General features: G+C 41.6%; 1 protein-coding gene across 10 annotated transcripts in view; it reads right to left on the bottom strand.

Moving 5' to 3' along the window:
* Positions 1 to 14,099, bottom strand: part of VPS8 (VPS8 subunit of CORVET complex) — a 363,874-nt gene that overhangs the window by 27,232 nt on the left and 322,543 nt on the right. The window contains exon 46 of one of the 10 annotated variants that reach the window (XM_074404650.1): positions 11,818 to 13,520. The exons of the other annotated variants lie outside the window; for them this stretch is intronic. Within the exon in view, the coding sequence (XP_074260751.1) occupies positions 13,455 to 13,520 (66 nt within the window). The 3' untranslated portion in view covers positions 11,818 to 13,454. Of the gene's footprint in view, positions 1 to 11,817; positions 13,521 to 14,099 lie in introns of those variants that run through there. 10 annotated transcript variants of the gene reach the window in all.

Below are 14,099 nucleotides of genomic sequence, written 5' to 3'. Positions count from 1 at the left end.
TAAAAAAGAAAATTTCACACCAGTATCCACAATAGACATCCATGCAAAAATCCTCAATAAAATACTGGCAAACTGAATCCAACAGCACATCAAGAAGCTTATCCATCATGATCAAGTTGGCTTTATCCCTGGGATGCAAGGGTGGCTCAACGTATGCAAATCAATAAACGTAATCCATCACATAAACAGAACCAAAGACAAAAACCACATAATTATCTCAATAGATGCAGAGAAGTCCATTGACAAAATTCAATGCTTCATGTTAAAAACTCTCAAGAACTAGGTATTGATGGAATGTATCTCAAAATAATAAGAGCTATTTATGACAAACCCAGAGCAAATATCATACTAAATGGGCAAAAACTGGAAGCATTCCCTCTGAAAACTGGCTCAAGACAAGGATGCTCTCTCTTACCACTCCTATTTAACACAGTATTGGAAGTTTTGGCCAGGGCGATCATTGGAGAGAAAGAAATAAAGGGTATTCAAATAGGTAAAGAGGAATTGAAATTGTCTCTACTTGCAGATGACATGATTGTATATACCACATCATCTCAGCCCAAAATCTCTTCAAGCTGATAAGCAACTTCAGCAAAGTCTCAGGATACAAAATCAATGTGCAAAAATCACAAGCATTCTTGTACACCAATAACAGACAAACAGAGCCAAACCATGAGTGAACTCCCATTTGCAATTGCTACAAAGAGAATTAAATACCTAGGAATACAACTTACAAGGGATGTGTAGGACCTCTTCAAGGAGAACTACAAATCACTGCTCAAGGAAATGTGAGAGGACACAAACAAATGGAAAAATATTCCATGCTCATGATTAAGAATAATCAATATCGTGAAAATGGCCACACTGCCCAAAGTAATCTACAGATTCAATGCTAGCCCCAACAAGCTACCATTGACTTTCTTAACAGAATAGGAAAAAAAAACACCTAAATTTCATATGGGACCAAAAAGGAGCCCACATAGCCAAGACAATTCTAAGCCAAAACAAAACAAAAACAAAGCTGGAAGCATCACACAACCTGACTTCAAACTATACTACAAGGCTACAGTAACCAAAACAGCAAGGTACTGGTACCAAAACAGATATATAGACCAATGGAAGAGAACAGAGGTCTCAGAAATAACGCCGCACAATTACAACCATCTGACAAACTGGACAAAAACAAGCAATGGGGAAAGGATTCCCTATTTAATAAATGTTTTTGGGAAAATTGGCTAGCCATAAGCAGAAAGCTGAATCTGGGTCCCATCCTTAAACCTTATACAAAAATTAACTCAAGATGGATTAAAGACTTAAACATAAGTCTTCAAACCATAAAAAACCCAAGAAGGAAACCTAGGCAATGCCATTCAGGACATATGCATGGGCAAATACTTCATGACAAAAACACCAAAAGCAATGGCAACAAAAGCCAAAATTGACAAATGGGATCTAATTAAAGTATAGAGCTTCTACACAGTAAAATAAACTATCATCAGAGTGAACAGATAACCTACAGAATGAGAGAAAACTTTTGCAGTCTACCCATCTGACAAAGGGCTATCCAGAATCTACAAAGAACTTAAACAAATTTATAGTTAAAAAAAAAAACCCAAAAACATAAAAAATGGGCAAAGGATATGAACAGACACTTATGAAAAGGAGACATTTATGCAGCCAACAAACATATGAAAAAAGCTCATCATCACTGGTCATTAGAGAAATGCAAATCAAAACCACACTGAGATGCCATCTCACACCAGAATGGCGATCATTAAAAAGTCAGGAGACAACAGATGCTGGAGAGGATGTGGAGAAACAGGAACGCTTTTACACTGTTGGTGGGAGTGTAAATTGGCTCAGCCATTGCGAAAGACAGTGTGTTGATTCCTCAAGGATCTAAAACTAGAAATACTATTTGACCCAGCAATCCCATTACTGGGTATATACCCAAAGAATTATAAATCGTTCTGTTATAAAGACACATGCACATATATGTTTACTGCAGCACTGTTCACAATAGCAAAGACTTGGAACCAACCCAAATGCCCATCAATGATAGACTGGATAAAGAAAATGTGGTACATATACACCATGGAATAGTACGCAGCCATAAAATGGATGAGTTCATGTCCTTTGCAGGGACATGGATGAAACTGGAAACCATTATTCTCAGCAAACACAAGAACAGAAAACCAAACACTGCATGTTCTCACTCATAAGTGGGAGCTGAACAACGAGAACTCATGGACACAGGAAGGGGAACATCACACATTGGGGCCTGTGGTGGGGTGGGGGGCTAGGGGAGAGATAGCACCAGGAGAAATACCTAATGTAGATGACAGGGTGATGGATGCAGCCAACTACCATGGCACGTGTATACCTATGTAACAAACCTGCATGTTCTGCACAGGTACCCCAGAACTTAAAGTACAAAAAAAAAGAAACTATGAATGAAAGCGACTGACTATAGAGGGTAATTCAAATCCATGTTTAAAAAAAGGAACTGGAAAAGATAAGTATGCAATTATAAAATACAATATAAATGCATATTTGCTTTTTTCTTCTAATAACATTTTAAAAAGCAATCATATAAAATGTGTATAATAAAAATAAAATGGGCTAATATGTAGAAATGTATATATGTGTAACATTTGCACAAAGGAAGTGGATGAAAACAAAGATTTATTAAGCTATGGAAATGACTACAGATGGTAAAGTAAAAATTACAACAATGTATTGTGTTTGTACATTATTAGATATAGTACATTTAACAATATAACAATATATATGTACTATATATTACTAGTGGTACTAAATATATTTTGTGGTATGTGCAACACCACAAAAGTGGGGGAAAGGAAATAAAGCTATATAGGAGTATATATACAAATGGAAGCTACTTTAAATCAAAAGCTGAATATGAAAAGCTAAGATGCATATGTAAATCCTAGACCATCACTAAAAAAAACGGAGAAACTGTTAATCATTAACAACTTCATCAAAAAGATGACCAGCACCATTTACTATATAGGGAGTCTTTTCCCCATTGCTTGTTTTTGTTGGCCTTGTCAAAGATCAGGTGGTTGTAGGTTTGAGGCTTTATTTCTATGTGTCTTTTTTTTTTTTTTTTTTTTTTTTGAGATGGAGTTTCGCCCTTGTTACCCAGGCTGGAGTGCAATGGTGCGATCTCGGCTCACCGCAACCTCCGCCTCCTGGGGTCAGGCAATTCTCCTGCCTCAGCCTCCTGAGTAGCTGGGATTACAGGCACGTGCCACCATGCCCAGCTAATTTTTTGCACTTTTTAGTAGAGACGGGGTTTCACCATGTTGACCAGGATGGTCTCGATCTCTTGACCTCGTGATCCACCCGCCTCGGCCTCCCAAAGTGCTGGGATTACAGGCTTGAGCCACCGCGCCCGGCGCTATGTGTCTGTTTTGTAACAATACCAAGCTGTTTTGGTTACTGTGGCTTTAAAGTAGAGTTTGAAGTCAGGTAGTGTGATGCCTCCAGCTTTGCTCTTTTTGCTTAGCATTGCTGTGGCTATTCATGGTCTTTTTGTTTGTTTGTTTCACCTGAATTTTACAATAGTTTTTTTCTAATTCTGTAAAGAATTACGTTGGTAGTTTGATGGGAATAGCACTGACTGTAAATTGCTTTGGGCAGCATGGCTATCTTTATAATATTGATTCTTCCAATCTATGAGCATGGACTGTTTTTCCATGTATTTCTGCATTCTCTGATTTCTTTCAGCAGTGTTTTACAGTTCTCCTTGTAGAAGATATCTTGGTTAACTGTCTTCCTACGTACTTCATTTTTTTGTTTTGTTTTGTGGCCACAGAAATCTGTTGGATTTGGTTTGCTGGTATTCTGTTGAGGATTTTTGCATCTATGTTTATCAGGTATATTGGCCTGAAGTTTTCTTTCCTCATCGTGTCTCTGCCAGATCTTGGCATTAGGGTGATGCTGGCTTCACGGAATGAATTAAGGAGGAGTCCTTCCTCAGTATTTTGGAATACTTTCAGTAAGATTGGCCCCAGTTCTTCTTCTGGTAGAAGGAAGTCTAATTCGATGGAATTCGGCTGTGACTCCATCTGGTCTAGTGCTTTTTTTGGTTGGTGGGTTTTTATTACTGATTCCATTTTAGAGCTTGATATTGGTTTACTCAGAGTTACAATCTATTCTGTGTGTGTTTCCAGGAATTCATCCATTTCCTCTGGAATTTCTAATTTGTGTGTAGAGAGTTGTTCCTGATATCTGAGGATCTTTTCTATTTCTGTGGGATAAGTTGTAACGGCATCTTTGTCATTTCTGATCATATTTATTTGAATCTTCTCTTTTTTCTTTGTTATCCTAGCTAGTGGTTTATCAATCTAGTCTATATTTTCAAAGAACTAAGTCTTGGTTTCATTCACTGCCCCCTGGCAAAGAATTTTTTGCTAAGTCTCCAAAAGCAATTGCAACAAAAGCAAAAATAGACAAGCGGGACCTAATTAAAGAGCCTCTGCCTGGCAAAAAAAAGCAAAAACAAAACAAAAGCAAAAACACACACAAAACAACAACAATGAAAAAACTATCAACACAGCAAACAGACAACCCACAGAACAGGAGGAGGTACTCTCAAACTACGCATTCAACAAAGACCTAATATCCAGAATCTACAGGGAACTAAAACAAATTAATAAGCAAAATCCAAATAACTGAATTAAAAAATGAGCAAATGTCATAAACAGCCCTGTCTCAAAAGAAGACATAAAAGTGGCCACCAAGCATATGTAAACACGCTCAGCGTCACTAATCATCAGATAAGCAAATAAACCACAAAGAAACACCACCTCACACCATCAAGGTGGCTCTCACTCACAACAGCAAAGACATGCAATCAATCCAAATGTCCATCCGTGGGAGACTGCATAAAGAAAATCTGGTATACACGGAATACTATGCAGCTATAAAAAAGAATGAAATCACATTCTTTGCAGTAAAACAGATGAGTTAGTGGGCATAATCCTAGGCAAATTAACACAGGAACAGAAAACCAAATACCACATGTTCTCACTTGTAAGTGAGAGCTAAACATCCAGCACAGATGGACATAAATATGGGAACAGACACTGTGGAATAGTAGAGGGTAAGGGGTACTATGCTCACTCTCTGGGTCACAGGATTCACACACTCCATGTTAGCATCACTCCATATTCCCATGTTATTACATATACCCCCGCACACACCCCCCATATCTAAAATAAAATTTGAAAAGAAGATATACAAATGGAAAATTAGCATGTGAGTCAAAAGACACTCAACATCCTACACCATGAGGGAATTGCGAATTTAAGAAAATGAGATACCACTACGTTCTTGTTAGAATGGCCGAAATTCAAAACACTGACAACACCACAACACGAAATGCTGGCGAGGATGTGGAGCAATAGGAACTCTCATTCACTGCTGCTGGGAATATAAAATGGCACGGCCACTTTGGCAATTTAAAAAATGTAAAGTCAGTCTTACCATATAATCCAGCAACCATGCTCCTAGGTATTTACACAAATGAGTTGAGATGCCCATACAAAATCCTACACATGGGTATTTCCTGCAGCTTTGGTCACAACTGTCAAAACGTAGCAGCAACTAGGATGTCCTGCAGTAGGTGAGTAGATAAATCACAGTAAAACCTGACAACGGACTATTACTCAGTGGTAAGAAGCAAAGAGCTACTAAGCCATGAACACACTGAGGCATCCTAAACGCTGACTTCTAAGTGAAAGATGCCAGTTTAGAAAGCCTACATACTATGCAATTACATGACATTCTAGAAAAGGCAAAAGTAGGCCGGCACGGTGGCTCACGCCTGTAATCCCAGCACTTTGGGAGGCCGAGGCAGTGGATCACAAGGTCAAGAGATTGAGACCATCCTGGTCAACATGGTGAAACCCCGTCTCTAATAAAGATACAAAAACTAGCTGGGTCTGGTGGTGCGTGCCTGTAATCCCAGCTACTCGGGAGGTTGAGGCAGAATTGCTTGAACCCAGGAGGCGGAGGTTGCGGTGAGCTGAGATCACGCCATTGCACTCCAGCCTGGGTAAGAAGAGTGAAACTCTGTCTCAAAAAAAAAAAAAAAAAAAAAAAAAAAAGCAAAACTATGGATATAGTAAAAAGATTAGTAGTTGCCGAAAGTTTGGGGAGAAGGCAGGCACACTAAATAGGTGGAGCACAGGGATCTGGGGCACAGTGGAGTGACTCTGTGTGATGCTGTAATGGTGGATACATTTCATTACACATTTATCAGAACCCACAGAATAACAACAGAAAGAGTGAGCGCTAATGTAAACCATGGACGTTAGTTAATCATAATGTATTAATATTGGCTCATAAATTATAACAAGTGTATTGCACTGATGCAAGATGTTAATAATAGCGGCAACTGTGGGAATGGGGAGGGAAAGGGAACCTATGGGAACTCTGCTTACTGTTCCACTTTTCTGTAAACCTACAATACTCTAAAAAAGACAATATTAATTACAAAAATTATTAACAAAATCAAAATGCTTATTAACTGACAACCACATTTTGGTTAGCTTCTTTCCTTCCCCAAGCCCCTGAACTCTCAGCCATTCTCAGCCTGACTCAGAGTACAGAATCTCTCCTTTAAGGGCTGCTTCTGAGATTCAGCTGACCACAAGGAAAAGCATCTCTAATCAACTGTCCATTCCCTCCACCCACTCCTTCACACCCGCCCCCTCTTATGAAATAAATGTCCTTTCTGCCTGCTCTTTGAGACCCTCGCAGATCTTATGGTTGGAGCATTCCCCTTACTGCAATAACCTCTCACCTCTATTGCAATGATTCTTCTGAATAAAGTCTCTCCTTACAGAAATCCCCATTTTTCTTTTCTTTTCTTTTTTTTTTTTTTTTTTTGAGACGGAGTTTCGCTCTTGTTACCCAGGCTGGAATGCAATGGCGTGATCTCGGCTCACCGCAACCTCCGCCTCCTGGGTTCAGGCAATTCTCCTGCCTCAGCCTCCTGAGTAGCTGGGATTATAGGCACGCGCCACCATGCCCAGCTAATTTTTTTTTTTTTTTTGTATTTTTAGTAGAGACGGGGTTTCACCATGTTGACCAGGTTGGTCTCGATCTCTCGACCTTGTGATCCACCCGCCTCGGCCTCCCAAAGTGCTGGGATTACAGGCTCGAGCCACCGCGCCTGGCCCAAATTTTTCTTTGAAAGACAACACATTCTATTAGTTCAGGCTGTTTAGTTTTAACTAAAATCACTCACTACATCAGTGAACATGCAACTCGTTTTTAATACAACTATAGACTCCTAAGATTTTAATGCTTCATGGGATCTAAACATCAACTAGTCCAAACTCTGACCCATGGCAGGAGCTTTGAGCAATAGACATCTTGTCACCGACCAAACTCCTCTGGTAGTAGGTAATGTAGCGTCACTCAAGACAGCTGGTTCTACCGTTATGAAATTCTCATACCACGCTGACATGTCCACCCACACAGTGGCTACCCACAGGTACCAGTTCTGTGCTCTTGACGATCAAAGATGCCTGAGCTTTCCTCCAATTAGTGTCCTCCAGAGCACTGCCCTCCGGGTGTCTAAAGGCAACAGACTCCAGCTTCTTCACATCCACAGAAAGGCACCTGCCTTGCTGAGGTCTCCAACTCTGTCCATGCAAAAGCAAAGATCTAATCATGTTCTCTGTTTCCTCTTTCGGAGGGGCCTCAGTAGAGGCACTGAGAAGAAGTCATATTTGGAGTTATGTTCCTATTAAGACAAACATTGTAGGGAAAGAAGCATCGACATCCATCACGGGCTATCATTTTGTTGTTCATGAGAACTCGCATCTTTGAAGGAAAGAGTTAAGGGTGAGACATTCAAAGGTGAATGTATCTTTATTTTATTTAAGCCTCCATCAAATGATGGCTAGAAAATGCTGCATCTATCTCAGTGCTTTCTTCATTTCATGTTTCCCTTGACTTTTGTGAAACTATCAACCAGCCATTCTTAGGGCCAGCCAGCTGAGACACTGTGGCCAGCTTTTCCAGTTGTTATGGAAACAATGGCTTTGTGCGGCTTTTTCCCTTAAGAAAAGCAGGGGGAAAAAAAAAAAAAAAAGCCAACCTGTAATTCAACATAAATGACAAGCAAGTATATCTGTCTACATTGCTAACATAAGCAGCAGGACTGGGAACTGGTTATAGAAACCTTACTTCATCAGAATAACTGGAACAGCCACCAAAAAGAAAAATCAACCAGGCCTGGTGGCCCATGCCTACAATCCCAACTACTCAGGAGGCTGAGGTGGGAGAAGCGCTTGAACCCGGGAATCTGAGGCTGCAGTGAGCTACGACTGTACCACTGCATTCACTCTAGCCTGGGCAACATAGTGAAACACTGTCTCTTAACTCCAAAAATCGGCTCCAAATTCTTATAACTTACTTGAATACTTAATAAACAAATCAACTTCTAAGAGGCTTGGCTATGACATCCACCAGTTCAGTCACCATTAACATGTAAATGTGCTGAGAGAGAGAACTAAATTTCTTCACTGTCCTTCGTCCCTCTGAACCCTGGTAACTACCAGAGGCCTGCGGAACATCTACCGAACGGACTCACAGAACTGCTGGAAAGGCTTTCCACTGTCTCATCCCTGTGCGCTGTCCCTAACTCGAGAAGTTACTCTAAGGAGAATGACTGTGGACCTTCCAGTTGCCCCACCGGCCTGAGGACAGTCTTCAGCCCGAGCACCTGGCCCCTCAACTTCTGCAAACACGCCAGCAGAGAAAGCTGATCTAAAACCAGGGCTTGCTCACAGAGGTAACCATGTACCTGTGATCAAGACATACAACAAAATGCTTTCTCTAGTTATCGTTAAGTGTAACAGACCCAACTTTTTGGTGAAAAATCTTGGTTGCTGTTTCTTCGGTAATCAAGAAGACGTGCATCAGAGCTGAATGGTGTCTGATGCTGCTCTGAACTAACTCTCCGATCCACTTTAAACATTGTCAACACGCCCATCCGGATCCATCCTGGGGAGTTCCTTGCAATGGGCTTTTATGTCAATTTTATCTGAAGGCAAAGATTCCTGATTTTAAAATTTCTGATCATACACAATCAAACACTGCAAAGGTCCTAGGGAACCATGTGTATCTTCCAACTTCGTTACTGAAGTTATCAATTAGAGCCCATTAAGAAGAAATTTTATATACATAAAGTAAATCTCTACCAATTTTATATATAATAAATATTGCCAATCTAAAGCTTTCGTAAAGAATATCTACAATGCAAAATGCTTGTAAAATGATACATGCTGTGGGCCGGGTGTGGTGGCTCACGCCTGTAATCCCAGCACTGGGAAGCTGAGGTGAGAGGATCACTGAGGTCAGAAGTTTGAGACCAGCCTGCCGAGACCAACCTGGCCAACAGCGTGAAACCCCTTCTCCTAAAAATATAAAAAAATTAGCCGGGTGTGCTGGTATATGCTTGCAGTCCTTGCTACTCAGGAGGCTGTAGCAGGAGAATCGCTTGAACCCAGGAGGTGGAGGTGGAGGTAAGGCAAGACTGCACCACTGCACTCCAGCCTGGGTGACAGAGTGAGACTCCATCTCAAAAAAAAAAAAAAAAAAAAAAAAAAAAAAAAACATGTTGTGGAATGTGATACACACTCTGACACGCTGCAGCAGAGTGGAACAGTGACATTCTAAAGTGTGACTCCTACACGAGACACCTAGAAAGAAGTCCCAAGAAGTTAGCAGGTCCTACAGAACACGACTCTGGTTTCCTTAGCACTTGAATCTAGCTCTTGGCAGGGCCAATATTGACAGCAGAGTCACCCAACACTTCCTTCAGTTATCGGTCAACAGAGACTTCTTGGCTAAATCAAGAACGCTACTGCTTCCTTTGTGTTTCTTACACATGTCACTTTGGCAGTCACTGTTCAACAGACACTACTGCTGCTTCCATCTGTCAATGCAACTTTGGGAAGAGAGGCTGTAGCTCAAGGATGAGAACCAGATATATACATGGATGTACATGCGCATACAAGCACATCCACACAAAAATATACACCTAACTAGGGAAGTCATAATTCGGTGTCGAGTTTCATGTTGATCTTCTGGTTAATCTCGCTCTGAGTACTGCTGATTCAGTAAGGAACTGACCATGCTGGGGAGACAAGCCTGGAACAGCAATGTTTCATTTGTTTTTCCTCTAGTCATCAGTGGCAGAAATTTCTTCCCCCCTCACTTCTCAAAAACAATCACGAAGTCCTGTGAAATCTCTTTCGTATATCTCTCATTCATCCAATGACTGAGTGACGACTTTGTCCTAGAGTTAGGGATACAACAGTAGACAAGACTGATGTGGTTACTGCTCTGCCCTCATGAGGCTTGTGGTCTAACGGAAGACGGGCATTAAGTAGAGGGGCAATCTCAACCCACCCAGGTAATCGTGTTGGTAGGGACTAACTCAGGGTGCTATGAGCTCAAGGGAAGGAAGGACACTTACTCAGACGTAAGGAGGGTGCCGGGGTTTTCTGAGAGGAAAAGTAGCTAATCTTTGAATCTCTCTAATCTCTTTATTCCATTAACGCAGCCTTGGGTTAGGGCCTTTTTTCTTGCCTGGACAACTGTCTTACTCTTCTAATTGGTCTTTCTGTCTTTAACCTTACCTTTGCTGGAAACCTTTATTCTCAAGATAGAAAGCAAACTTCACAGACTGGGGCTCTTTGTGGCCTGAAGCCACATTTATCTTTCACCAGACTTCTCCACACTTTCGCACCATGCAGAAGCACTCCCATTTCCTACAATGTGCTATAATCGCCTCTATCTGCCTAGGTTACTGCTTCCCGTGTTTCTTAAGGCTAGCTGAAGTTTACGTTTGCTGGGAAGCCTTTCCTGACCCCTAACCTGGGATAGCCACTTACTATGATATATATTTTGAAGTAACTATGGACGACATAGATAGTGTGAAAATAAGTATGTGCTACTTAGTTTGGGCTTCAAATTAGGGATGGTCAGTGGCCCAAATTAAGAATGTGTATTTCAGGGGTGGCCAGCTAATATGAACTCCCCAAGGCAGCTACTAAGAAAGCTCCTCAGCTATTCATATATTCACCAACACTACGACTTGGCTCAGTAGTTAAAAAATGGAAATATTTTTATTGGTGAAAGTAATGGCCTGTAAATCACCACAGTGAATACTGGAAATGGATTCTCACTGATAAAGTAAAAGGTATTTGAGATATGCAGATTGAATAAAATATTTTAGAGATAGTCCCAACTTTTGCATAAAGTGGGAATAAGTCTGCGTCTGATCACAAAGGAATGCTGCCCGGCTCGCTTGTGTCCGGTCATCGGGCTGGGAAGCTTCTGTTTGCCTGATGCTGATCCTAAGAGGAACAGAATCCTGCTTCTGTGATGTTGTCTCATCTCTGACAGAGGTCAGACACCCAAAATGACAAAGAGCTAGGACATTACTAAGTTTGGAAAACAAGTCGCATGGTCCTATTTCTTTCTTTCTTTCTTTTTTTTTCTGGAGACAAAGTTTCGCTCGTTACCCAGGCTGGAGTGCAATGGCGCGATCTCGGCTCACCGCAACCTCCGCCTCCTGGGTTCAGGCAATTCTCCTGACTCAGCCTCCTGAGTAGCTGATATTACAGGCATGCGCCACCATGCCCAGCTAATTTTTTGTATTTTTAGTAAAGATGGGGTTTCACCATGTTGACCAGGATGGTCTCGATCTCTTGACCTCGTGATCCACCCGCCTCGACCTCCCAAAGTGCTGGGATTACAGGCGTGCGCCACTGCGCCCGTCTGCATGGTCCTATTTCTAAATGAGTGTTTATTTAATAAATGCCCACATACATGGCAGAACTCGCTCTCGCTCTAATGTGATAACAACGTTGTGGGGGAGCAGCTCACCATTCCTCAGTTCTTCATGGAGCTTTCTGCCATAAAGAACGTAAGAGCTGCACTAAGTGAGTTTAGTCATCTCAAAACAAGGACCTTCCTTGGTGCCTTCACGGAAGAACCCTGTGCACCTTCCACGGCATGTGTCAAGGTGTATGGTAACTGTCAGATGACCTGTCCACTTTTCTCAATAAATGCTGAGGTCTTTGAGATCAGGATTGTATTTCTCATCTCTAGTTCACTCTTTATTTCAGTAACTGGTGTAAAGAAATACAGCTGGCTGGGTGCGGTGGCTCATGCCTGTAATCCCAGCACCTTGGGAGGCCGAGGCGAGTGGATCACGAGGTTAGGAGACTGACAGCATGCTGGCCAACACAGTGAAACCCCATCTCTAACAAAAACACAAAAACATTAGCTGGATGCGGTGGCGGGTGCCTGTAGTACCAGCTACTCAGGAGGCTGAGGCAGGAGAATCGCCTGAACCCAGGAGGCAGAGGTTGCAGTGAGCCAAGATCGCACCACTGCACTCCAGCCTGGGTAACAGAGTGAGACCCTGTCTCAAAAAAAAAAAACCAAAAAACAAAAAAGAAAGAAATACAGCCATCCCTCAGTATCTGCAGGGAATTTACTCCAAGACCTCCTATCGATACCAAAATTCACGGCTGCTCAAGTCCTTTGAAAATGGCAAGGTATTGGAATATAACCAATGCACATCCTGTCACATACTTTAAATCATCTTTAGATTACTTACAGTACCTAACACAATGTAAATAGTTGCACTGTTTTTTATTGTTGTATCATTATTTTTTATCATTATCCCCCCCGTATCTTCAATCTGTGGTTGGTTGAATCCACAGATGCAGAACCCACAGATGTGAAGGGCCGATACTTGCCGAATGAACAACATTATACAAGGAGCACGATAAAGGAAGAGGATATCTGACTAGGAGTCGGGAGACCTGCATTTAATGCTAGTGTCGACAACAGCTTGAGTACTTACTATATGTCAAACACAGTGTGAGACTCTTCAACAGTACAGTATTTCATTTAATCTTCAGGACAATTCTGAGAGATAGCATCACCATTTCATGTAAGATGAAAGAGAGGCGCCAATTTACACAAGGTCATTCAGATAAATAAGTGGAAGAATAAATCTTTGAACCCAAGTCTGGTGGTATCCAAAGCACATCCCTGTGTTAGAAGTTCATCCCATAGCTAACATGGAAACCCTCTGGACTCCCACTTCCTCTCCTGCTTACGGAGTGAGACTACCACGCCAGGCTCCGCCGGCTCTGCACATCACAGCGTGGTGGCTCTAAGTGTCAACAGCATTGCCTCAGTCTTGCCTGCCCCTGCTGCCTTGACAAGAGTGAAGGAGATTTTCATGTGCAGCATGTTACAGGCCTTTTCAGACAACATATTTTCTTTGTATTCTCTTCTCTTTTGAAAAGTCTCAGGGGATTCTGAAGTCCGAGGAGAGGGACCCATTTTTGGAACACTGCTTTGAAGCTAAAACCAGCTGTTAGTCAGCAGAGCCGGCAAGTGGTTATTTTTGCTCTACAATCCTTCACTGATACGAATGCTGGCTGAAACTGTAAAAATGGACAAGGGAAAAAAACAATTCAACTAGTAGGGAAAGAAAACTAATGAAAGAAACAAGCACAAATGTCCATTTGTTTACCATGTTTCAACTGCACTTTTGCAGCTGGATAAAGGAAAAGAATTTTAGTGGTTCTCTTGACATCATCTATGCATTGCTCAGATAGGGTGTACAACAGTCACACCCTATCTGCGGTCACAGAGCTTACAGTCAGGACATGAGAGCTCTCTTCTACCACTATTTATTGAAGACCTTCTCAGTGGTGTTAATATCTCAGGCCAGTGTTTTTAGGCATAGCTCTCTAGAAGTAAAGCACATTACTAAAACAAACTATAGAGCTCTCCTCTCTGAATATCTTTCACCTGCTACCACTCATTGATACCATGACACCGTGCCTGGTCTAGAAAACGGAAATTCTAGAAACTGACAGCTGCCAGGAGGCTGACACCAAAACCCAACTTGGTTTCTCTGGAAGAGCCAATGAGGCCTGGAGACATGTCATTAAAGCATCTCATCAGAAAGAACCTTGAACAGCATTAAGATGATTAAAAATCATTGCCATGTTGAGAAC

Source organism: Saimiri boliviensis, chromosome 8 (genome assembly GCF_048565385.1).
Source record: "Saimiri boliviensis isolate mSaiBol1 chromosome 8, mSaiBol1.pri, whole genome shotgun sequence".
In the NCBI taxonomy this organism is placed as follows: Eukaryota; Metazoa; Chordata; class Mammalia; order Primates; family Cebidae; genus Saimiri; species Saimiri boliviensis.
The sequence above is the reverse complement of the archived record's forward strand: the minus strand, read 5'-3'. Positions and strand labels throughout refer to the sequence as shown.